Below are 27,415 nucleotides of genomic sequence, written 5' to 3' on the forward strand. Positions count from 1 at the left end.
TCTTTTAAGAACAGAAATAATTTCATACTCTTTCTGTTAGAGAGCTTACAGTGCTTCATATGGCCTTGTACATAACATGGATACTAACTTTGAGACACAAAACTTTGTTCAATCAGGAAGTGTAAATCTAATCCCCCCCCCCAAAAAAACCAAAGGTTTACTGATTGGATTTGTGCCCTAGAAAGATCTTGAGCATCTCTCAATTCTACCTCAGGATGCAACAGTAGAATGAAACTCAGTGGACGACCCTACAGGCATATGGGAGTCCTTGGAACTTCAAAACTCTATGACATTCGGAAAACTATCTTTACCTTCACTCCACAGGTGGGTGGAATGAGCTTTAGCATGCATTGAGATGAATGGAAGCAAAACAGAAACATTACAGAAATAAAACATGTTTACTGGAGTTATGACAAGTATTAGAGTTCATGGGGCCTTGCACATATTAAGTTGCTTAGTAAATATTTGTTGAGTTGGATTGAATTGAAGTTGTAGCACGGAACAATGCCAAGTGGTTGTGGCTACCAAGAATAGTCCTGGGTGTTGCAGAAACAGTGACTAGGAATTTTATACATGTTGGAGTACCTTTAAAAGTACTCCTTTTTAAATGTTAAAAATAAGACTGTATTTGTCCTTCATAAAGAAAATATAGTCTTTTTTTATTTAGCTACTGAATTATGTGTTCTCTTTGTTTTGGGCAAAGATCCCTTCTATATGCCTGGAAATCATTGATACCCTCTTCTAAACAAAAATGTCAGTTCTGTTTTAGCCATGATTATAACATTGTTAGCTTGGTATTTATTAGTTACATTACACTAATAAGCCAAATTATATGTGTGCATAGGAGGAAAGCTTTATCATCTTACATCTGAAATTGTGCAGCTGAGGTATAGACAAAAGACTAATGGACCATAGATTCTATTTCTGACCTTGCCATTTGCTAGTCATATGACTTTGTTAATCCATTTAATGTCTCGTGGCCTTATTTTCATCTATTAAAAGAAAAGCCCTCACTCATTTGTTATATAATTAAATAAAATTATGTACTTAAAAACACTTTGTAAAGTATATAGTACACTGTAAAAATGTCAAAAAACTACTATATGTACCAAGGGACTATCAGATTATTTGGAAAGAATGAGGCACTAAAGTTGGGGATATTGTTGCCTTTCTGACATGTTATATATCCTTGTGAATATGTGAATACTTTAAAATATTATTGTACAGTTGTAAGAGTAAATTATTCTGAGCTATTATTTTTCTTCTTTTTCTCAGTTTATAGACCAGCAACAGTTCTACCTGGCTCTGGACAACAAGATGATAGTAGAAATGCTTAGAACAGACCTCTCCTACCTCTGTAGCCGCTGGAGGATGACAGGCCAGCCCACCATCACCTTCCCCATCTCACATACCATGCTTGGTAAGGTTGTATGAGGCAAAAAACAAAAGTATTTTTGGAATAAATGATGTGGTTAGCCCTTCAAAATATTAGAATCATTGGAGAGCTATTCGTTATCATTTATTCTTTCAATAGTTACTTAATAGCTCCTATTTTGTGCCAGGGATTTATCTAAGCACTTGGGATACATGAGGTGAATAAGGCAGATGAGTTTTCTATTCTCATGGAGCTTATGTTTTAGAATAAATATGTAACAAATGAACCAATACACAAGAATATTTCAGATGGTTTGAGGGCTATAATTCAAAAAATGAATTAGAATAACTTGGGGGCTACTTGGGGACTAACTGGTTTTTAGGCCGATTTGCAAAAACTCTGTTTATACAATTCATTTTAAAGACAGTAATAATACATTCTGCATCTGTCTTACTCCATTGGAGCATCAAGATTTTATAGATAAGCTCCCAGACTTATCCTTGCAAGGCTTGCCTAACTGAAGCAGTAAAATTTAGCAGGGAGAAGTGGAAAGGCTCTCAGTTTATCTTTTCCTTTTTGACCAGGCTTCCTGACATTGCTTATTTGAAACCAGGTGAAAGGATTTATTATTCTCTCAGTTGCTGGAGGACTAGAGCCAATACTGAAGCACTGCTTCCTTTCTGTGTCTTTGCAATTGCTTCCAAAAGCCTGTTTGTACTGCCAAAGTATGTAGAATTCCTTTTCATTAGAGAAGAATCCTTTGTCATAAATTGTTCAATGTCCAGACAGACAATAAGGATATTGGTCACATCTCTAAAGTGCTTCAAAAGCAAATGAATTGAGAAAGTAGGGTAGATTTATTCTTTTTGCTTTCTATATTTAGGCCAATTAACATGTACCTGATTAATAAACACTATGTTCCCAGAATTGTCTTCTGAAAGTATAAAGTCTAATTGGAGAGGCAAAGATGATACACAAAAGTAATAGAGAACAACTGAAGACAATATATAAACAAGTACCAAACCATGAGATTCGTATTTTATAGTGAAGGCGATCACAATTTTAAAGAAAATTTCTTGACTGAAGTGGGACTTATCAAGGCTTTTGGGGATGGGAAGAATTCATATTGGAGAAGAAGGAAAGGCCCTTTAGGTAAGGGAAAAATACCATGAATGAGACCTAGAGACAGGGATGAGCTTGACTTATGAGTGCACAGTGGAGAGGCCAACCTGCATGGAGTGGCTTTGCATGTTGGAATATAATTATCAACAAAATCAGATAAAGTGGGGTCAGATAATGAAGGCATTGAAAATATGCACAGATATTCAACTAGATTTTCTCAGAAGTCTAAAATTATCAGAAGTTTTTGAACAAGGAGTGGCATGATGAAAGGGGTGTTTACAGAATATTGATTTGATGACAGTATCATTGTAGTAAGAATTTGATATCAAAGAAAATAATCCAAGTTTGAGATGGTGAGAAGATATATTGGATTGATGATAATAACAAAAAAGTGGGAAAGAAGAATAGAGGAGTATTTTAGATAACACCTACAAGTCAGATGTTGGCTAACTAGATATGGGATATGAATCAAGGTAATGCAAAGATTTAGAGACTAGGTAAATAATGCTGCCATTGATAGAAACAGAGAAATTCTACAAGAAGATGCCAGTTGTAAAGGGACATGTTGAATTTGTGGCGACAAAGAGATTTCAAAATTGAAATATCTAATAATTGGGGTGCGATACACAGCCATACCTTAGGAAGAAAAATAAAGATCTAGATTTAAATCACAAAGTTTTGATACTTGGTACTTGATCACACAACAAAAACAGCAGTAACATAGCAGTAATAATTGAAATGTTTATTGAACACTTTCTCTGTGCTGGGCACTGAGCTAAGTGCTTTCAATGCATTATTTTGAAATCTCTACAACTCTATTCAGGTAGGTCATATTAATAGCCACATTTTATTCATTTTCCAGAGTCACAAAGCTTGGGACAGAGTCAGGCCTCTAACCAGGTCTGTCTCCAAAGCTTACATTACCAACAGCTGTATGTTTTTGTCAGTGACAATTTTGTGCTGGTGAAATGAGAATGAATATGCCAGTGATCACATCAAAATGTGAATTAGTTAAATTATCATATTAAAGATAAAGATTTCCAGAATACATATAAGAGCAAAATCCAGCTAGATGCTACTTACAAAAGATATCCCTAAGATAAGATTATATGGGAAAATGGAAAATAAAGGAATGTATAAAGATAAATCATGTAAATGCTAACAAAAAGAAAAGCCATGGTGGCAACACTAATATCAAAAATAGTAAATATAATTCAAGGCACAAGTCTTTAAAAGAGACAGGAAGGATATTTTATGTTGGTAAGAGCTACACAGACAAAAAGCGGAATCAGATCTATAAATACAGATAACAAACTGATGATTGCCAGAGGGGAGGGGACAAAAGGGTGAAGAAGAAAGAGAGATATAGACTTCTAGTTATGGAATGATTAAGTCATGGGAATCAAAGGCACAGCATAAGGGATGCAGTCAATGATATTGCAATAGCAATAGCAATGTAATGGGACAGATGCTAAGTACATTTGAAGTGAATATAGCAAAATGTATAAACTTGCCAAATCACTAAGTTATACACATAACACTAATATAATGTTGTGTCAGCTATACTCAAAAAGAGACTTACCTTATAAAAAGATGATATAACGGTCCAAAACCTTTATCTACACAATAGTGTCAATGAAATGTATAAAGCAGATATTTAGGAAAACTTAAAGACAAATGATAAAACTATTGTAGAGTCATAATCGGAAACTATAACATATTTCTATTAGAATGGCACAGATCAAGTATAAAACATAATTAAATATAAGGAGGATTAACAAGCCCGATTTTTGTATTTATGAGTATATACAAAACTATACCTAAAAAGAATACACAAAGAAGTGTTATTTTTTAAAAAGTAGAAATCATATAGGTGATATTGCCAGGCATATGACATATGACACAAGAATAATTTTAAAAATCTGACCATGAAAGAATTAAAGTTTTTTTTTACAAATAATTCTTAAAGAGGACACAAATTTGAAATTAGTGTTCTAAAATAAGAAATAATACTACTACTTATCAAAACTTAATATATTAGGCCATAGTGATATTTGGAAATATTCATATCTGTAAACACTTTGGGGGAAAAAAAGGAGTTCCAATTTCCAGACAAAATGGAGTGCACTCACTTCTCCCTATTTCTCCTGTTAAGTACAGTTAAAACCCTGGACACTATCTGTAAAACAAACACAAAAAAACTCTGAAAGTCAGAAAATAGAAGGGAGAATGACAAGGGACTTTGCATCTGAGAAATGACACAGCAGTGAGTATACTGGGTTTTCCTTCGTCCCATGTTTCTGAACCAGATGCTGGAGAAGTTTTTATCCCAGAAATACAAATGTTGCAGTAAAAAGACCCAAGAAAACCCTTTTTCCTCTGGCCAACATAACAGCAGAGGGGCAACCTAGCCAGACAGAAAACTTTCAGACAATAACTGTCTTACTCTAGCCAAACATCATGGAAAAAAACTGCAGCCCCACTCCCACTTCTATAATCAAAGGCTATGTGGGGACCCTAGACAGAACCCTTCACATACCTGTGAAGAAGCACCCTTCTTCTTTCTTAGGGGTAGTGTCTAGAAGTGCTAGTGAGGAGCTTAGACTTTCATCCTTGCACAACAATAGAGGAACTTTCTTCTATACCCACTAGCAGTAATAAGGCAGTGCTCCCTTCCCTGCTGCACAGTATCAGAAGAGAACTGCTATATCAGAAGATTCAGTAAGACCCAAAGTTTCATAAGATAATACCCTGTATTTCCAGAATACAATATAAGTCACTTATACCAATGTCCAAGAAAATCTTTTTTTTTTTTTTTTTAATATTTTTTTTTTAATTTTTTTTTTTATTTATTTATGATAGTCACAGAGAGAGAGAGAGAGAGAGAGAGAGAGAGGCAGAGACACAGGCAGAGGGAGAAGCAGGCTCCATGCACCGGGAGCCCGATGTGGGATTCGATCCCGGGTCTCCAGGATCGCGCCCTGGGCCAAAGGCAGGCGCCAAACCGCTGCGCCACCCAGGGATCCCTGTCCAAGAAAATCTTAACTTCAATGAGAAAAATTGGTCAGCAGACACCAATACCAAGATAACAAAGCTATTGGAATTGTGACAAAGATTTTAAAGTAGTCATCATAAAAAATATCTTAAGAAATTATGACTGCACTGCACTTGAGAGTAGGAAGTCTCAGCAAAGAAATAGAAATCCTCAACAAAGAATTTGAAAATATAGAGAACCAAATGGAAGATTTAGAACTGAAAACTACAATAACTAAAATGAAAAATTCAGTAGATAAGCTCAATAGCAGAATAGAGATGATAGAGTGACTTGAAGATATAATTATAGAAAACCAGGGGGAATTAGGATGTACAGAAGAACTTCACAATCAATAAATGCAGAAATGTAAAGAAATGCAATTAAAGTTTGTTTTTGTCTTTTGTTTAGATACCAATCTTTCAAATTTTTACATTTTAGTAATAAAGCTGCCTTTTTATGGATATTAGCAGTTTATTGACCTAGTATTTGTAAAAGGTCTGTTTGGACAGGTACAATTACATAATGCAGTGTTTGAAATGGGAATTTTTTCCTTATTTTCTTTTTTTAACTGTATAATGTCCCTCCAGCTATGGTAGCATACCTTGTGCCACTAAATTTCCAAAGTGTACCACTTTTTTCAACTGTGCTTCAAATAAATAGAAAAAATAGTTATAAAAATAATAAAATTATAAAAGAATACCAAATTTAATTTTGTAAATCTAGATAAAATTAACAAATTTTCTGGGGGGAGGGGGCAAGATGGCGGAAGAGGAGGGTCCCCAAGTCACCTGTCCCCACCAAATTATCTAGATAACTGTCAAATCATCCTGAAAACCTACGGTCTGAGATTTAAAGAGAGAACAGCTGGAATGCTACAGTGAGAAGAGTTTCCGCTTCTATCAAGGTAGGAAGAAGGAAAAAATAATAATAAAGAAATAAAAAAGCATCCAAGGGGGAGGAGCCGCCGCGAGGAGCCGGGCTAAGGCTACGAGGCGAGTGCCCCCAGGACAGGAAAGCCCCTTCCAGGAGAAGCTGGAGTTTCACCAATCCTCCCTGACAGAAAGGCACTCTCAGGGAGTTGGAGCAGAATCCCAGGAGCGGGGGAGGGGGGGGATGGGGGGATGCCCTCAGGCTCCCAGGGACGCTAACAGAGGACCTGCACCCCGGAGGAGACCATGCCACACACCATGCTGAGCTCCCTAAAGGGCTGCAGCGCGTGCCAGGCAGGGCCCCAGAGCAGCTCCTGCAGCAGCACTGGCGGTGGCTCCACGCACCGGGCTGCGCGCCCCCATAGCATGATTCCAGTGGAGCAGGCCCCGGAGCCCAGGGCACTAGGAGACACAGCCCAAGATCCGGGGCTCCCTCCTGGACAGGAAGAAGCCTGGAGGACACAGGACAGCAAGGACCACCGGGCGGCCCCAAGCTGTGCAGATCTGCGGCCCTGCCCCCCAGAACATCCAGGCCCCTGAAGACTGGGAGCTGTGGTAGTTACTGTGGGAGCTGACTCAAAAACTGGAGAGCCACTACTGTTATTGTTCCTCCTGGGGCCTCACAGGATAAACAACCCCCACTGAGCCTCACAGGATAAACAACTCCCACCGAGCCATGCACCAGGCAAAGGGCTGAGCAGCTCCCCCAGGTGCACAAACCTGAGAATCAGCACAGCAGCGCCCCCCCAAGACCATCTAGGACAGGGGAAAAGCAAGTTATTGACCAAGCAGCACTGGAAAGTTCCAGGAGAATTCGAAGGATCTACAGTATCAGAGGATACTCCCCCTTGTTTTTTGTTTTCTGTTTGCTTCCTCCCCCCCCCTTTTTTCTTTTTTCATCTCCTTTCGTTTTTTTCGTTTCTTTTTTCTCTTCTCTCTTTTACTCCTTTTCCCAGTACAACTTGTTTTTGGCCACTCTGCACTGAGCAAAATGACTCACTCTGCACTAAGCAAAATGAAAATCTCACCTTAAAAGAAAGAATCAGAAAAAGTCCTCTCTCCCACAGAATTACAAAATTTAGATTACAATTCAATGTCAGAAAGCCAATTCAGAAGCACTATTACAAAGCTACTGGCGGCTCTAGAAAAAAGCATAAAGGATTCAAGAGACTTCATGGCTGCAGAATTTAGATCTAATCAGGCAGAAATTAAAAATCAATTAAATGAGATGCAATCCAAACTAGAGGTCCTAACGACGAGGGTTAACGAGGTAGAAGAACGAGTGAGAAACATAGAAGACAAGTTGATGGCAAGGAAGGAAACTGAGGAAAAAAGAGAGAAACAATTAAAAGATCATGAGAATAGGTTAAGGGAAATAAATGACAGCCTCAGAAGGAAAAATCTACATTTAACTGGGGTTCCAGAGGGCGCCGTAAGGGACAGAGGTCCAGAATGTGTATTTGAAAAAATCATAGCTGAGAACTTTCCTAACTTGGGAAGGGAAACAGGCATTCAGATCCAGGAAATAGAGAGAGAGACCCCCCCCCACACCAAAATCAATAAAAACCGCTCAACACCTCCACGTTTAATAGTGAAACTTGCAAATTCCAAAGATAAGGAGAAGATCCTTAAAGCAGCAAGAGACAAGAAATCTCTAACTTTTATGGGGAGAAATATTAGATTAAAGGCAGACCTCTCCACAGAGACCCGGCAGGCCAGAAAGGACTGGGAGGATATATTCAGGGTCCTAAATGAGAAGAATCTGCAGCCAAGAATACTTTTTCCAGCAAGGCTCTCATTCAGAATAGAAGGAGAGATAAAGAGCTTCCAAGATAGGCAGAAACTGAAAGAATATGTGACCACCAAGCCGGCTCTGCAAGAAATACTAAGGGGGATTCTGTAATAGAAAGAGGAAGTCCAAGGGAACAATCCACAAAAACAGGGACTGAATAGATATCATGATGACACTAAATTCATATATTTCAATAGTCATTCTGAACATGAATGGGCTTAATGACCCCATCAAAAGGCACAGGGTTTCTGACTGGATAAAAAAGCAAGGCCCATCTATTTGCTGTCTACAAAAGACTCGTTTTAGACATAAGGACACCTACAGCCTGAAAATAAAAGGTTGGAGAACCATGTACCATTCAAATGGTCCTCGAAAGAAAGCAGGGGTAGCCATCCGTATATCAGATAAACTAAAGTTTATCCCGAAGACTGTAGTAAGAGATGAAGAGGGACAGTATATCATACTTAAAGGATCTATCTAACAAGAGGACCTAACAATCATCAATATTTATGCCCCGAATGTGGGAGCTGCCAAGTATATCAATCAATTAATAACCAAAGTTAAGACATACTTAGATAATAATACACTTATACTTGGTGACTTGAATGTAGCGCTTTCTACAATCGACAGGTCTTGTAAGCACAACATCTCCAAAGAAACAAGAGCTTTATATGATACACTGGACCAGATGGATTTCACAGATATTTTTTTTTAATTTTTTTTTTTATGATAGTCACAGAGAGAGAGAGAGAGAGGCAGAGACACAGGCGGAGGGAGAAGCAGGCTCCATGCACCGGGAGCCTGATGTGGGATTTGATCCCGGGTCTCCAGGACCGCGCCCTGGGCCAAAGGCAGGCGCCAAACCCTGCGCCACCCAGGGATCCCATGGATTTCACAGATATTTACAGAACTTTACATCCAAACGCAACTGAATACACATTCTTCTCAAGTGCACATGGAACTTTCTCCAGAATAGACCACATACTGGGTCACAAATCAGGTCTGAACCGATACCAAAAGATTGGGATCATCCCCTGCATATTTTCAGACCAAAATGCTTTGAAACTAGAACTCAATCACAAGAAGGAGTTTGGAAGGATTTCAAACGCGTGGAGGTTAAGGACCATCCTGCTAAAAGATAAAAGGGTCAACCAGGAAATTAGAGAAGAATTAAAAAGATTCATGGAAACTAATGAGAATGAGGAAACAACCATTCAAAATCTTTGGGATACAGCAAAAGCGTTCCTGAGGGGGAAATACATCGCAATACAAGCATCCATCCAAAAACTGGAAAGAACTCAAATACAAAAGCTAACCTTGCACCTAAAGGAGCTGGCGAAAAACAGCAAATAGATCCTACACCCAGCAGAAGAAGAGTGTTAATAAAGATTCGAGCAGAACTCAATGAAATAGAGACCAGAAGAACTGTGGAACAGATTAACAAAACCAGGAGTTGGTTCTTTAAAAGAATTAATAAGATAGATAAACCATTAGCCAGCCTTATTAAAAAGAAGAGAGAAAAGACTCAAATTAATAAAATCATGAATGAGAAAGGAGAGATCGCCACCAACACCAAGGAAATACTAACGACTTTAAAAACATATTATGAGCAGATATACACCAATAAATTAGGCAATCTAGAAGAAATGGACGCATTTCTGGAAAACCACAAACTACCAAAACTGGAACAGCAAGAAATAGAAAGCCTGAACAGGCCAATAACCAGGGAGGAAATTGAAGCAGTCAGCAAAAACCTCCCAAGACACAAAAGTCCAGGGCCAGATGGCTTCCCAGGGGAATTCTATCAAATGTTTAAAGAAGAAACCATACCTATTCTACTAAAGCTGTTCCAAAAGATAGAGATGGAATACTTCCAAACTCGTTCTATGAGGCCAGCATCACCTTAATTCCAAAACCAGACAAAGACCCCACCAAAAAGGAGAATTATACACCAATATCCCTGATGAACATGGATGCAAAAATTATCAACAAGATACTAGCCAATAGGATGCAACAATACATTAAGAAGATTATTCATCATGACCAAGTGGGATTTATCCCTGGGATGCAAGGCTGGTTCAACACTCATAAAGCAATCAACGTGATTGATCATATCAGCAAGGGAAAAAACAAGAACCATATGATCCTCTCAATAGATGCAGAAAAAACATTTGACAAAATAGAGCATCCATTCCTGATCAAAACTCTTCAGAGTGTAGGGATAAAGGGAACATTCCTCAGGATCTCAAAAGCCATCTACGAAAAGCCCACAGCCAATATCATTCTCAGTGGGGAAGCACTGGGAGCCTTTCCCCTAAGATCAGGAACAAGACAGGGATGTCCACTCTCACCACTGCTATTCAACATAGTACTAGAAGTCCTAGCCTCAGAAATCAGCCAACAAAAAGAAATAAAAGGCATTCAAATTGGCAAAGAAGAAGTCAAACTCTCCCTCTTCACAGATGACATGATACTGTACACAGAAGACCCATAAGACTCCACCCCAAGATGGCTAGAACTCATAAAGCAATTTGGCAGTGTGGCAGGATACAAAATCAATGCCCAGAAGTCAGTGGCATTTCTATACACTTACAGTGAGACTGAAGAAAGAGAAATTGAGAGTCAATCCCATTTACAATTGCACTAAAAAGCATAAGATACCTAGGAATAAAGCTAACCAAAGAGGTAAAGGATTTATACCCAAAAACTACAGAACACTTCTGAAAGAGATTGAGGAAGATGCAAAGAGATGGAAAAATATTTCATGCTCATGGCTTGGAAGAATTAATATTGTGAAAATGTCAATGCTACCCAGGGCAATTTACACATTTAATGCAATCCCTATCAAAATACCATGGACTTTCTTCAGAGAGTTGGAACAAATCATCTTAAGATTTCTGTGGAATCAGAAAAGACCCCGAATAGCCAGGGGAATATTAAAAAAAGAAACCATAGCTGGGGGCATCACAATGCCGGATTTCAGGTTGTACTACAAAGCTGTGGTCATCAAGACAGTGTGGTACTGGCACAAAAACAGACACATAGATCAATGGAACAGAATAGAGAATCCAGGAGTGGACCCTCAACTCTATGGTCAACTAATATTCAACAAAGCAGGAAAGACTATCCACTGGAAAAAAGACAGTCTCTTCAATAAGTGGTGCTGGGAAAATTGGACAGCCACATGCAGAAGAATGAAACTGGACCATTCTCCTACACCATACACAGAGATAAACTCAAAATGGATGAAAGATCTAAATGTGAGACAAGATTCCATCAAAATCCTAGAGGAGAACACAGGCAACACCCTTTTTGAACTCGGCCACAGTAACTTCTTGTAAGATACATCCACGAAGGCAAAAGAAACAAAAGCAAAAATGAACTACTGGGACTTCATCAAGAGAAGAAGCTTTTGCACAGCAAAGGATACAGTCAACAAAACTAAAAGACAACCTACAGAATGGGAGAAGATATTTGCAAATGACGTACCAGATAAAGGGCTAGTTTCCAAGATCTATAAGGAACTTATTAAACTCAACAGCAAAGAAACAAACAATCCAATCATGAAATGGGCAAAAGACATGAAGAGAAATCTCACCGAGGAAGACATAGACATGGCCAACATGCACATGAGAAAATGCTCCGCATCATTTGCCGTCAGGGAAATACAAATCAAAACGACAATGAGATACCACCTCACACCAGTGAGAATGGGGAACATTAACAAGGCAGGAAACCACAAATGTTGGAGAGGATGCGGAGAAAAGGGAACCCTCTTACACTGTTGGTGGGAATGTGAACTGGTGCAGCCACTCTGTAAAACTGTGTGGAGGTTCCTCAAAGAGTTAAAAATGACCTGCCCTACGACCCAGCAATTGCACTGCTGGGGATTTACCCCAAAGATTCAGATGCAATGAAACGCCGAGACACCTGCACCCCGATGTTTATAGCAGCAATGTCCACAATAGCCAAACTTTGGAAGGAGCCTCAGTGTCCATCGAAAGATGAATGGATAAAGATGTGGTTTATGTATACAATGGAATATTACTCAGCCATTAGAAACGACAAATACCCACCATTTGCTTCAATGTGGATGGAACTGGAAGGTATTATGCTGAGTGAAGTAAGTCAATCGGAGAAGGACAAACATTGTATGTTCTCATTCATTTGGGGAATATAAATAATAGTGAAAGGGAATATAAGGGAAGGGAGAAGAAATGGGTGGGAAATATCAGAAAGGGAGACAGAACATAAAGACTCCTAACTATGGGAAACGAACTGGGGGTGATGGAAGGGGAGGAGGGCGGGGGGTGGGGGTGAATGGGTGACGGGCACTGAGGGGGGCACTTGACGGGATGAGCACTGGGTGTTATTCTGTATGTTGGTAAATTGAACACCAATAAAAAATAAATTTATTATTAATAAAAAAGAGACAGTCCACAAAACTAAAAGACAACCTACAGAATGGGAGAAGATATTTGCAAATGACCTATCAGATAAAGGGCTAGTATCCAAGATCTACAAAGAACTTATTAAACTCAACAGCAAAGAAATAAACAACCCAATCATGAAATGGGCAAAAGACAGGAACAGAAATTTCACCACAGAAGGCATAGATATGGCCATCAAGCACATGAGAAAATGCTCCGCATCACTGGCCATCAGGGAAATACAAATCAAAACCACAATGAGATACCACCTCACACCAGTGAGAATGGGGAAAATTAACAAGGCAGAAAACAACAAATGTTGGAGAGGATGTGGAGAAAGGGGAATCCTCTCGCACTTTTGGTGGGAATGTGAACTGGTGCATCCACTCTGGAAAACTGTGTGGAGGTACCTCAAAAAGTTAAAAATAGACCTGCCCTACGACCCAGCCATTGCACTGCTGGGGATTTACCCCAAAGATACAGATGTAGTGAAACGCCGGGACACCTGCACCCCGATGTTTATAGCAGCAATGTCCACAATAGCCAACCTGTGGAAGGAGCCTCGGTGTCCATCAAAAGATGATGGCAAAAGAAGATATGGTATATGTATACAATGGAATATTACTCAGCCATTAGAAACGATAAATACGGGGATCCCTGGGTGGCGCAGTGGTTTAGCGCCTGCCTTTGGCCCAGGGCGCTATCCTGGAGACCCGGGATCGAGTCCCACGTCGGGCTCCCGGGGCATGGAGCCTGTTTCTTCCTCTGCCTGTGTCCCTGCCTCTCCCTCTCTCTCTGTGACTATCATAAATAAAATTAAAGAAAAAAAAAAGAAACGATAAATACCCACCATTTGCTTCAACGTGGATGGAACTGGGGTATATTATGCTGAGTGCAATAAGTCAATCAGAGAAGGACAAACATTATATGGTCTCATTCATTTGGGGAATATAAAAGTAGTGAAAGGGAATAAAGGAGAAAGGAGAAAAATGAGTGGGAAATATCAGAAAGGGAGACAGAACATGAGAGATTCTTAACTCTGGGAAACGAACAAGGGGTGGTGGTAAGGGAGGTCGGGGGGGTGACTGGGTGACGAGCACTGAGGGGGGCACTTGATGGGATGAGCACCAGGTGTTATGCTATATGTTAGCATATTGAACTCCAATAAAAAAATTTTTAATGCCTTAAAAGGAAAAAAAATTAAGTACTAAGAGTAAAAAAACAAGCAAATTTTCTAGAAAAGTTAATTATGTAAGATTAAACTTAGTAAGAAAAGGCACACAGGGGTGTCTGGGTGGCTCTTTCGGTTAAGCATCTGCCTTAGGCTCAGGTCATGTTCTCAGGGTCCTGGGATCAAGCACCACATCAGGCTTCTGCTCAGTGGGGAGGCTGCTTCTCCCTCTCCTTCTGCCACTCCGCCTGCTTGTGTGCACTCTCCTCTCTCTCTCTATCTTCTCTAATAAATAAATAAAACCTTAAATAGAAACGCATAGAATCATATGAGAAAAATTATAAAACTAATGAAGAGCTTAAAAGATTTTAATTACTAGAGACATACCATGTTGCTAAATAGAAATAATTAATATTGAGAGGTTGTCAATTCTCATTAATCTATCAATTTGGTGCATTTCCAAATCAAAATAAAAACCCAAATTATTATTAACAAACTGAATCTAAATTTCATATGGAAGAGAAAATGTACAAAAATAATCAGATTTTTAAAAACGAAAAATGATGAGAAAAGATCCATTGTAAGTAAAATAGTGATAAAGGTTGCAATCCACATAGAAGCTGAAGAACAGGGATCCCTGGGTGGCGCAGCGGTTTAGCGCCTGCGTTTGGCCCAGGGCGCGATCCTGGAGATCCGGGATCGAATCCCACATTGGGCTCCCGGTGCATGGAGCCTGCTTCTCTCTTTGCCTATGTCTCTGCCTCTCTCTCTCTCTCTCTTTCTCTCTCTCTCTCTCTCTCTGTGTGTGTGTGTGTGTGTGTGACTATCATAAATAAATAAGAATTGAAAAAAAAAGAACCTGAAGGACATTATCAACAATAGCCAAATTATGGAAAGAGCCCAAGTATCCATTGGCTGATGAATGGATTTAAAAAGTTGTGGTAATCAGGAAGGGAGACAGAACATAAAGACTCCTAACTCGGGGAAACGAACTAGGGGTGGTGGAAGGGGGGAGGAGGGCGGGTGTTGGAGGGGAATGGGTGACGGGCACTGAGGTGGACACTTGACGGGATGAGCACTGGGTGTTTTTCTGTATGTTGGTAAATTGAACACCAATAAAAATTAATTAAAAAAAAAATAAAAAAAAAATAAAAAGTTGTGGTATAATGGAATATTACTCAGCCATAGAAAAGAGTGAAATCTTGGCATTTGCAAGGACATGGTTGGAGCTAGAGAGTATAATGCTATGTGAAGTAAGTCAGAGAAAAATAAATGCCATATTATTTCTCTCATATATGGACTTTTTAAAATATTCTATTTATTCATTCATGAGAGATACAGAGGGAGAGAGAGGGGCAGAGACATAGACAGAGGGAGAAGCAGACTCCCTGCAGGGAGCCCAACATGGGGCTCAATCCCTGGACCCAGGTTCACTCCTTGAGCCAAAGGCAGACACTCAACCACTGAGCCACCCAGGTGTCCCTCATATGTGGAATTAAGAAACAAAACAAATGAGAACGGGGTAAAAGAGAGAAGCAATCCAAGAAATAGATTCTTAACTATAGAGAACTGATGGTTACCAGAGGGGAGGTGGGGTAAGGAATGGGTTAAATATGTGATGAGGATTACAGAGGGCAACTGTCATGATGAGCACCAGGTGTTGTATGGAAGTATTGAATCACTAAATTCTACACCTGAAACTAATATTACACTGTATGGTAACAAACTGGAATCTAAATAAAAACATGAAGAAAAAAAAGAGCATAAATAATAAGTTTGGGGAAATCATTTAGGCCTGCTACTTTACATTTTATTCAAAATGAAATTCTAAATAGATTAAAAAAATCTAAGCAAAAATAAATAAATAACCTATAAAAGTATTAAAAGAAAATATGGGAGAATGTTTTTGTGATCTTGAGCTGAAGAAAGCTGTCCTTTGCAAGACACAAAAAAGGAAAAATTGGCAAATTCAAAAACATGAAAATTTAAATCTTTTCTACAAGAACTAACTGTGTTTGAAGTTGAAAGACAAATAATAAAGTAGATAAAGTATTTTCAATACATATGATGGAGAAAAGGTAATAGTCCACAAAATATAAAGAGCCCTTGAAAGTCATTTAACAAAAAGATAAACAATAGAAACATGGGAAAAGGATATGAACAGGCAAATCATAAAAGAACTACAAATAGCCAATATATACATGAAAATATGCTCAGTCTTACTAGTAATAAAGTTAAAAGAGTATCTTTTAAGTATCAGATAAACAAAGAATTAAAAGATCATTATTAAGGATGTGGGAAAACAGTGGCTTTCTATACTGATGGTGGAAACATAATTGGCAAAACTTTTTTAGTGGGCAATTTTTAGTGGGCAGTCTGTATAAAATTTTCAGTAAGCGTTTCCTTTGTCCTAACAGTTTTACTTATTAGAATTTATCCTAAGGAAATCACAGAATGAGTGCATAAAGATATAGGTACAGTGATCTTCATCACAGTGTTGTTTATAATACAAAAACAGTTTTAAATGTCTGCTATGCTTTTTAGCTTTTACAAAAGAGAAGTTAGAAAAAGTGGGGGCACCTGGGTGGTTCAGTGGTTGAGCGTCTGCCTTTGGCTCAGGTCACGATCCTGGAGTCCTGGGATCGAGTCCTGCATCAGGCCCCCCGCAGGGAGTCTGCTTCTCCCTCTGCCTATGTCTCTGTCTCTCTCTGTGTGTCTGTCATGAATAAATAAATAAAAATTTTTTAAAAAAGAAAAACTGGATCACAAAAGAGTGTGTATAGTATGATCCCCTTTACATAAAGTCAGGTCATTGTTAGCCTTCTTTATTTTGTATGCCTACACACACACACACACAAACCAAGGCTCCTTACATAAGAAAATATATAAAATGTTTAGCACAGTGCTTGGCACATATCATAAACAAATGATTACTGTTATTGTTATTGTCAGCTTTCAGTAACCAATAAGTATTCTGCCATCAGGCACTGTGCTATGTGCTTATGATAAAATACTGTCTTTGAGGAACTCTTGTCTATTGGTAATAACCCTTACTACGTGCCCATTCTACAGTGTTGTTGGCTCTCAGATCAATTGTTGAAATACAGGGTAGACAATGAGAAGTGTCTCATCTGTACCATTGCCACCAGAATTTTGGTTTGAAATAATTGAAATAGTCTCCTTATTTGAAAGTTAAAACCACAAAAAATTGTTTTAAAATTCTCTTCATTTCAAGATGATGATGGAACCAGCTTGAATTCAAGTATCCTAGCAGCACTCCGAAAAATGCAGGATGGCTATTTTGGTGGAGCAAGGTAAGTGACCCCTACATACTCTTTAGTGAAATGAAATGAAATTTGGAAGCTGGGTATAGTAATGGTAGACTTGTGATGCCTTTCTCTGCATGTCCAACAATATAGTCCCATCCTATTTAGAGGAACTCATTTTTGATAGATTGAATCAAGGAATGTAATGTTATAGAAAAGGTTTGGAATTTTCCCCACCCTTTTCTTTCCCTAGACCTCATAAACTCGTGGACCAGAAAACGTATTCTTTCAAAAACAAAAAAAAAGTTACTGAACTACTCAATTCTGGCTGCTTTTTGCTCTTTTCCCTACGTTTTTTTTTTTTTATGATAGTCACAGAGAGAGAAAGAGAGAGGCAGAGACATAGGCAGAGGGAGAAGCAGGCTCCATGCACCCGGAGCCCGATGTGGGATTCGATCCCGGGTCTCCAGGATCGCACCCTGGGCCAAAGGAAGGCGCCAAACCACTGCGCCACCCAGTGGCGTTTTTATCTTGAAAAAATTTCAAACTTACAGAAATGTGCAAGAATGGTATTGAACACCATATACCCTTCCTCAGGATTCATCTGTTGTTAACATCTGTGTCACTTGCGCGTTCTCTCTCCCTCCACGTCCTTCCTCTCCTCTCACTCCTCCCTCCCTTCCCTTCCCCTCTATTCTCCTCCCTCTCACATATATGTATGTGCACACGTACACACACATACACACACACTTTAGCTGCTGAAGTATGAGAGTTAGCCAGAGACATCATGACAATTTAATTCTAAATACTTGAGTTTGTCTTAAAGAACAGGGATATTCTCACAGAGCTATAATATAATCATCACACTCACAAAATTTATATTGATACAGTACTAATATTACCTAATGTAGAGTTCAGATTCAAAATTACCCAACTGTACTAATAATGTTTTTTCCCCATAGCTTTTTTTAATTTTTTTTTATTGGAGTTCAGTTTGCCAACATATAGCATAACACCAAGTGCTCATCCCGCCAAGTGCCCCTCTCAGTACCCATCACCCAGTCACCCCAACCCCCCACCCACCTCTGTTTCCACCACCCCTTGTTCGTTTCCCAGAGTTAGGTGCTCTCATGTTCTGTCATCCTCACTGATATTTTCACTCATTTTCTCTCCTTTCCCCTTTATTCCCTTTCACTATTTTTTATATTCCCCAAATGAATGAGACCATATAATGTTTGTCCTTCTCCAGTTGACTTATTTCACTCAGCATAATAGTGAGTTCCATCCACATCGAAGCAAATGGTGGGTATTTGTCGTTTCTAATGGCTGAGTAATAATCCATGGTGTACATATACCACATCTTCTTTATCCATCTTTCGATGGACACCGAGGCTCCTTCCACAGGTTGGCTATTTTGGACATTGCTGCTATAAACATTGCGGTGCAGGTGTCCTGCCATTTCACTGCATCTGTATCTTTGGGGTAAATCCCCAGCAGTGCAATTGCTGGGTCATAGGGCAGATCTATTTTTAACTTTTTGAGGAACCTCCACACAGTTTTCCAGAGTGGCTGTATCAGTTCACATTCCCACCAACAGTGCAAGAGGTTTCCCCTTTCTCCACATCCTCTCCAACATTTGTTGTTTCCTGTCTTGTTAATTTTCCCCATTCTCACTGGTGTGAGGTGGTATCTCATTGTGGTTTTGATTTGTATTTCCCCAATGGCCAGTGATGCAGAGCATTTTCTTATGTGTTTTTTGGCCATGTCTATGTCTTCCTCTGTGAAATTTCTGTTCCTGTCTTTTGCCCATTTCATGATTAGGTTATTTCTTTGCTCTTGAGTTTAATAAGTTCTTTATAGATCTTGGATACTAGCCCTTTATCTGATAGGTCATTTGCAAATATCTTCTCCAATTCTGTAGGTTGTCTTTTAGTTTTGTGGACTGTTTCTTTTGCTGTGCAGAAGCTTTTTCTCTTGATGAAGTCCCAATAATTCATTTTTGCTTTTGTTTCTCTTGTCTTCATGGATGTATCTTGCAAGAAGTTGCTGTGGCCAAGTTCTCCCCATAGCTTTTTTTCCCATTCTGGGACCCAATCAAAGATCACACATTGGCATTTAGTTATTATATCTCCTTGATGTCTTTTAATCTAGAACAATTCCCTAGATTTTTGTGAGCCTTTCATGACAGTTTTTAACATAGTTTTGAAGAAGGAAGGTCAGTTATATTGTATAATGTGTTTCAATTTAGTTAAAGTGATATCTGGTAGATTTCTCCATATCCTTTCTATGACAGTCTTTAACCAATGCTATCTTCCATTGGTGAATACATTATTACTAATGGGGTTTTAAGTGATGATTCTATGTTTCTATCATCCTGTGCAGATTTATTAGAATCCTTCTGTTTTTTTTAATAAATTTATTTTTTATTGGTGTTCAATTTACCAACATACAGAATAACACCCGGTGCTCATCCCGTCAAGTGCCCCCCTCAGTGCCCGTCACCCATTCACCCCCACCCCCCGCCCTCCTCCCCTTCCACCACCCCTAGTTCGTTTCCCATAGTTAGGAGACTTTATGTTCTGTCTCCCTTTCTGGTATTTCCCACCCATTTCTTCTCCCTTCCCTTCTATTCCCTTTCACTATTATTTATATTCCCCAAATGAATGAGAACATATAATGTTTGTCCTTCTCCGATTGACTTACTTCACTCAGCATAATACCTCCAGTTCCATCCACGCTGAAGCAAATGGTGGGTATTTGTCGTTTCTAATGGCTGAGTAATATTCCATTGTATACATAAACCACATCTTCTTTATCCATTCATCTTTTTTTAAAGAGCTTTCCAATATCCCTTTTTATTTTGTAATTTTAGTGTAGCATAAATTCATGGATTCTGATTTTACTTAATGCCCCGTTCCCCGGGATCCCTGGGTGGCGCAGCGGTTTGGCGCCTGCCTTTGGCCCAGGGCGTGATCCTGGAGACTCAGGATCGATTCCCACGTCGGGCTCCTGGTGCATGGAGCCTGCTTCTCCCTCTGCTTGTGTCTCTGCCTCTCTCTCTCTCTCACTGTGTGCCTATCATAAATAAATAAAATAAAAAATTAAAAAAAAATGCCCCGTTCCTGTCATTGTTTATATCAATGTTCAAATTATCCAAGATCTGGCCTTTAGGAGCCCCTTCAAGCTGGCTTTTTCTTTTTTTACATCTACTTTGAGTAATTGCCTTCATTGAGCACTGTCCACCAATTCTGCCTTGAGTAAGTTGTTTGCTTGAGCAGCAACCCATGGCTCATCTCACTGAAGGCAGAAGGACAGGCCTTCCAGTCTGCAAAGGGGAAGTGAGAAGTGCAATACTCCTCCTCATGGCTCTAGAGGAAGACAATGTCCTTCCTCTGAGGAAACGACCAGGCTTAGTCCTCACACTAGCTCTCTTAGTTGATTTTGTCCTGGAATATGTACAGGTCGTAGGTGGCAGCCACAGCAATCGTGTTCTCCACCGGGTGCTGGGCTGTGTTCTTTAGAAAATTGGTACTACTGACTTTCTCTGTGGGTTTTGCAATTGGTTTTATAGATAGGGGAGGATACGGTCTACAATCCTCTGTAATTCATAAAATTTTCAAATTTCATCTTTCATTTTCAAAATGATCTTTGAGTATTTTTTTATACAATGTGATGGATTTGTGATGATTTATCTTCATTCTGTCCCAGCTTCTCTGTTAGCCAATGGAAATTTTGGCCAGGTGTTTGACATAGTTAGCAACATAGTATATAGCAGTGAAAGAGATCAAAACTGATCTACTGGTAGATTGTGAACCCATAATTGTAGTCTTTATTAACACATTACCCCAGCCTGCACTACACCGTGCCTAGGAGTGCTATAAAATTTCATATTTACAAAATTTATACCTAATATATAAGCACTAGTAATCCCCCAATGAAACATTCTGGGTATCCCTTTTTTCACTGAAATGTGTTGTTTTAAAAGGATTTCCTCTAATTTTCTGTTTTCAATTTGCCCTGTAACTGTCAGGATTCAAACAGGTAAATTGTCAGAGTTTTTAACAACATCTTGCTGCACACATTTGAGCTTCATGGATCATGGACCTGAGGGTAAGCTCTACAGTGAAGATTACGATGATAACTATAATGAGCTGGAATCTGGCGACTGGATGAATGGCTATGGTTCAACCAGTAATGGTAAGAAAGCTTCATAAAGGCCATGGCCTTGCTGGGCAAGAATACAAAGTAGTGTTGAGTGTTGAGCATCCTCCTTAATATTTCTTAATGCCAGCAGTCTCACTTTTATTTAATACACCTAGATTTCTACTTTTGTTTGGCTTCACTTTTCATCCTTTGGTTTCTGGTCTAATATCCCTGTGGTGATTGTGGAGTATGGAGTTTGACTATCTCTTATTAAAGCTAAGGAAGATTTCTGTCCCGGGCATATGAAATGGCTGGTGATTTCAAAATGAGAGGAATCAATGGTGGGTGAGAGATATTTAATCAAGATATAGTAGGAGAACTATCCATATACAGTACTGCTTTTAGACATTTAAAAGCATAAAAATAAGAAACTCAATTAGAGTGCTTTTTATATATAATGTTGCTGTGGCCCATCAGAATCTCTGAGAAGGTCTACATAGTTTGAAAAAGCCTATTCAGCGTGCCTGTTGCTTTCATATTGCAAACTAGACAAATAAAACACAACAAATCTAATTGGCTACTAGAAATACAAAGATAATAAACTGAGAAAGCATCATGAGGGCATATATTAAAAATGGCTGAGAAACACCATTGACTGTTAAGACACTAACCTAGGCAAGGCAAGAATTACATTGTTTGAATCCCAAAGAGAGAAGGCCTAATAGGAGCCAGTTCTTCTTCTAGCTATCTAAAATACGGTTTGCCTGCTTTCATTGTCTGGGTATTTGCCTGTTGGCCTATATCTTAAAGCAGCTAATTTCTTTATCTTAAGAGTGGTGTGTTACTGTTGGTGGGAATGTGAACTGGTACAGCCACTCTGGAAAACTGTGTGGAGGTTCCTCAAAGAGTTAAAAATGACCTGCCCTACGACCCAGCAATTGCACTGCTGGGAATTTACCCCAAAGATGCAGATGCAGTGAAACGCCGGGACACCTGCACCCCAATGTTTATAGCAGCAATGTCCACAATAGCCAAACTGTGGAAGGAGCCTCGGTGTCCATCGAAAGATGAATGGCTAAAGAAGATGTGGTTTATGTATACAATGGAATATTACTCAGCCATTAGAAATGACAAATACCCACCATTTGCTTCAACATGGATGGAACTGGAGGGTATTATGCTGAGTGAAATAAGTCAATCAGAGAAGGACAAACATTATATGGTCTCATTCATTTGGGGAATATAAATAATAGTGAAAGGGAATAGAAGGGAAGGGAGAAGAAATGGGTGGGAAATATCAGAAAGGGAGACAGAACATGAAGACTCCTAACTCTGGGAAACGAACTAGGGGTGGTAGAAGGGGAGGAGGGCGGGGGATGGGGGTGAATGGGTGACGGGCACTGAGGGGGGCACTTGACGGGATGAGCACTAGGTGTTATTCTGTATGTTGGTAAATTGAACACCAATAAAAAATAAATTTATTATTTAAAAAAAGAGTGGTGTCTTAGAGAAAAGAAAAAATAAATTGGCTTTTCTTGAGGGATAGCAAGCATTATCTCATACACAATAGACCAACACATTAGCAGTCAGAGGATGATTTTCTTGTTTGGGCTCCGCATTGACTTACCTAAGTACCATTTAATTCACTCTGCGTTTGTTTTTGTAAGATCTAAAAGAGTGAATTTCTTGATTGGAAAAATACATTAAATACAAAGTTATTTCCTGTTGTTAATAATTACCAAAGTCATGATATTCATCGTGGCGTAAACAAATATTTTGAAAACCAGACCAAAATAATCACATATTGAGGTTGTTTGCTATTCCATGGGTAGTTGTGACTTTCATCTGTCACACTCATTCTCTTAGATTACTTTCTAAAATGTATTTTTTGATGATATATATTACTAAATTTGATATTATGCATTGTAAGTCACTTTCTCCTCTCTGGTTTTACACATCAGTGGTCTCACAATGGCTGAGTTTATTGCTTGCCAGCCCTTCTGTGCCAAGAACACTTCTCTCTGTAGTCTTCATAATCCTCCACTCAAGTACCAATGTTATATTCAAGGTTATAATATTTTCATTAGGATATCCCTGAGAATGAGTTCAATTTTTACAGCTTTTTAAAATAGTTTCTATTAATCACATCAGAACACAGAAAAAGAGATCACTGAAGATGATCAAAAAAGATGATGTATAACTGATCTCACAGGCTTTAGTATTGACCCAAACACTGTGCTTTTCCAACTATAAATGTTGTGAAAATTCATGTAAAGTCTGAAATGTTAGGATCCATGAGATCGCTGTATGTGTTTTGTTCCATTACCCATAGTCAGAGATAATGTTACAGGAGGTGTATGGGAGAAGGAGAGTCCAAGAGGACAGGGACCATATCTGTCTTCTTCACCACTGAAACCCCTCAGCACTAGTACACCACCTAGTACATAGTGGGCAATAAATATTTGGTGAATAAATGATATGGTAATGAAAAAGACCAATGTGTGGCCAGTAATCCTTTTGACACCAATGCCACATGGAGATTGTTTATTTCATTAGCAATTGTAGCTGCCATTTATGGGATCTGTCTGTTTTCAGCTAGGTCCAGTGTTTAGTGGAAGATTTTTGCCTTTGCTCACAAGTCTTCTCATACCAGTGAGATTCCAGGGGGCCCTATTCTGCTTCTCTGCCACCACTGCTGCCACCACCTCTACCATCACATACGCATACACAGATTACAAAATCTTTGCTCTACCTGTTCCATAAGAAGCTCATACTGCTTTCAGGGGCCCTAATATTGTGTCAGCAAAGTTGAAGAACATGTAGGTCCAGTAAACGGCTATAGTTTCTAAGTGGTAAAGCTACAAGACTGTACAGTAATCACAACCTTTTTTCCCCCTCATGATCTAAAACAACCTACTTCTGGTGCTGTTATGAGCACAGGAGCCAATCATTCTGTTTGGTGGGGTAGATTGTGAAGTGACTAAAATGTTTGTTTTTTTCTCTTTCCCCTACCCCCACTAACCTTGCAGCTCACTGTGGCAATGAAGTTGCTCGTTATTTAGATCACCTTTTGACGCACACTATTCCCCATCCTAAACTGGCCCCTACCTCACAGAAGGGAGGGCTAGATCGGTTTCAAGCTGCTGTGCAAACAACCTGCAATTTAATGTCCTTGGTGACCAAGGCCAAGGAGCTGCATATACAGAGTGAGTAATGCCATGATTCACTGGAGTCAGGCACAGGATTGACGCTTAGCCCAGGACAGGGGTGGGGTGCTTCTTACAGTGTAAGCAGGAACTCTGTTTTGTTCACTGCTCTATCCCCAGAATCTCAGACAAAAGGAACATGTTAGGCTCTCAAATATTTGTAAAAATTAATGAATTATGCATAGTTTTGCTGTTGATAGTGCTATGTAGTCTGGCTTAACCATTACATTGTGAGAAGCCTCCAAACAGGAGACATGGAGCATTTTAACATCAGCATTAAAACGATGGAAAAAAGATGTTTCCTTTGGCAAAGTTACTCCTTTAGAAGCACTCTGATTTAAAGAGGAAGCACTGCAAACTATTAGAAGATAACCTTGCAACTGAGAGGGAGATATTCTCCCTTGAGTAAGCTACATATGGTTCCCTTAGGTTAGTTGTAATGTTTAGAGTCAGTTGTTCTAGCACTGTAGAGCTGCACTTCTCAAACTGCAGTACTCATACCTCAACAACTGTGCCATTGTCCTCCCTGTGACCCCTACCCTCCTTCAGTAGTATTTGCAGTGGAAGATGTCTTCTACCACACATTACCAGGAGTAGTCAGGGTTCCTAAGAGAATTCAATGCTTCTGTGATAGCTGCATATAAAGGGACAGAAGGGCTCCTTGGCCACACTGAGAGGACCTAAATGGTAACATTTTACAGATGATGAGAATGATTGAGATGTATGTTCTTGCTGTCTAAAACTTTATTGACCATTACTAACCATAGATATTAAACATGGATCATTTAACATTTAGAACATGGGAAAGCTTAGCATACCCTTTGAGTATGCTTCCTTAACAAAGGGCTTACATGAAGAAATGAACTTTATTAAGTTACACTTCTAGATTGTGAATCAGGACACTTGAGCTTAATTCTCGGCTCTGCTGCTTACTTGCTTGAACAGTTTTTTGAGCTCTGGACCTTTCTTTCTGTATCTGTCAAATGGTGAAAGTGACAAGACAGTCTTTCCTTTGAGGTTATGGTAAGTATTTGAACTGTAAATTAACTATAAATAAAAATATTAATATCTCAAAGTAGGTTAGTCACTACGTTTTTTTACTCCCTACATAGGATCATCCATTTCTCTATTCTCAAGAAGTCCAACTGCTGACAGCCAGGCATTCTCCCTTGATAGTCCAGAAAATAGAAAGCATAGTTGGGTTCTGTTATATATCGTATTCTATCAAAGTGTCAGTGATAGTACCATTGTGGTATTGATTCCATGTATAGGATTTAATACCTTAAATGTCCACTTAATGCTACATGTTTGTTTGAACAGTCTTTAAATTATCTGATATTCATATTTCCTCTCTGTGATATTAGCAGGAAAGGATAAATTTCTCACTCTTGTTCTATAAAGAATAACTCCTGTGCAACTTTGAGAGCAACTATGAATTTTATTTAGTCTCCTGAGTTATCTAACCTTTCCCATAAATGTCCACCTCTTGCAGATGTTCACATGTATCTTCCAACAAAGATATTTCAGGCTTCTCGGCCTTCATTCAACTTACTTGACTCACCTCACTGCCCACAAGAGGACCAGGTAAACCTGCACATGAGTTTTTCTGTCAGCTTTTAGCAAAACTGCCATCTGTATGGCAAATTACAGAACTAGCTATTATAGTTTCTGCTAGTAACTGGTGGTAGGCAAAATGCTACAATGGTGAAGATAAACTCCTTTTTAGTTCACTTTTAAAATGAGCACGTTTTTCTAGCCAGACTCTAAGAAAACTAAATTGCTATATCATTCATTTTGAAGGTGTCATTGTTTTTGTTTGACTTTTCATCAAAATTCAGGGAATTCGTATGGCAAAGGTTTGGAGGTGAAAAGATCAACACTCTAGGGTATTATTTAAGCTGAACACTTGTGAACTTAAATTTTTTTGTCCTTTCTCAAACTAAAGGTTCCCTCTGTTCGTGTAGAAATACATCTTCCTAGAGACCAGTCTGGGGAGTTGGACTTCAAAGCACTGGTTTTACAGTTGAAGGAGACCTCCAGCTTACAGGAGCAAGCTGATATCCTTTACATGCTGTATACTATGAAGTAAGTGATAAATATTATCTATCTACTTTAATGTTCAGGTAGAGAGGAAGTGTAACATAGTAAATACAGCACAGCTTTGGAATCTTGTTGACCTGGATTTGAATTTAACAACCTACCCACTGTGTAACTTTAAGCTCAGCTGTCCTCATTTATAAAATTTGGATTATACCTACCTCATAGAACTGTTGTAAAGATTAAACAAGATATAATGTCTGCAAAGTCTCCAATGTAATGCTTGGTACATAGTAGGTGACCAAAAACTGCTATTATTATCATTATTATGGTTATTTTAAGCCTCAGTTATCTGGTAAAATCCATAGGTAAATAAACTCTTAACTCAAAAGAATTATGAACATGGAGGCTTACAGGAAAAAAAATAAACCAGCATTTCTGAGTGTTTGTTATGTGTCCAGAACCCTGCTAAGTACATCAATATATAAGTACCTCACACTCAGTATGCCCAAATTGAACTCTCTCCTATCTCTCACTTTCCCCCAAATATAACCTGAACTTCCTCATTTATTCATGTTCTTATACCTGGAGAGAAAAGAATGGTCTCCCTCCTCTAAATTTGGCTTGGATGTTGAAATTGATGATGCCACAAATGTACCAAAAGGATGTAAGATGTTTATTACACATAACGAGACTCCTGGGGAGAGTGAAACAGATTCCCAACTTGGTTAAAAAAAAAAAAAAAGGCTTATGTGAGCAGAGAAAGGAAGCTGGATTTGGGGATTTATTATGATTAGGAGGTGAGCCTGGGGTACTTATCCTCACCAGCACCAAAGAAGGGAACACTCAGATTTCCCTGGCACCTTGCCCAGGTGTAGGCTGGGAGGGAAAGAGGAGTGGTGTGACTTGA

The 27,415-nt window shown here is 39.0% G+C and overlaps 1 protein-coding gene across 19 annotated transcripts in view; it reads left to right on the top strand.

Annotated features, from left to right (window-relative positions):
• The window catches only part of PHKA1 (phosphorylase kinase regulatory subunit alpha 1), a 157,629-nt gene that overhangs the window by 92,367 nt on the left and 37,847 nt on the right, over positions 1-27,415 (top strand). For 11 of the 19 annotated variants that reach the window (XR_011999375.1, XM_025982907.2, XM_025982911.2 and 8 more), the window contains 7 exons: positions 215-324; positions 1,276-1,420; positions 17,089-17,167; positions 21,150-21,316; positions 24,292-24,468; positions 25,961-26,052; positions 26,414-26,553. Coding sequence is in view for 18 of the 19 variants with exons in the window: in XM_025982907.2 (XP_025838692.1) it covers positions 215-324; positions 1,276-1,420; positions 17,089-17,167; positions 21,150-21,316; positions 24,292-24,468; positions 25,961-26,052; positions 26,414-26,553 (910 nt within the window). In the remaining variant the exon portion in view is untranslated. The remainder of the gene's footprint in view (positions 1-214; positions 325-1,275; positions 1,421-17,088; positions 17,168-21,149; positions 21,317-24,291; positions 24,469-25,960; positions 26,053-26,413; positions 26,554-27,415) is intronic. The other 8 variants (XM_072746326.1, XM_072746331.1, XM_025982914.2 and 5 more) reach the window with 1 other exon arrangement.

Source organism: Vulpes vulpes, unplaced genomic scaffold, assembly GCF_048418805.1.
Source record: "Vulpes vulpes isolate BD-2025 unplaced genomic scaffold, VulVul3 u000000690, whole genome shotgun sequence".
Classification (NCBI taxonomy): Eukaryota; Metazoa; Chordata; class Mammalia; order Carnivora; family Canidae; genus Vulpes; species Vulpes vulpes.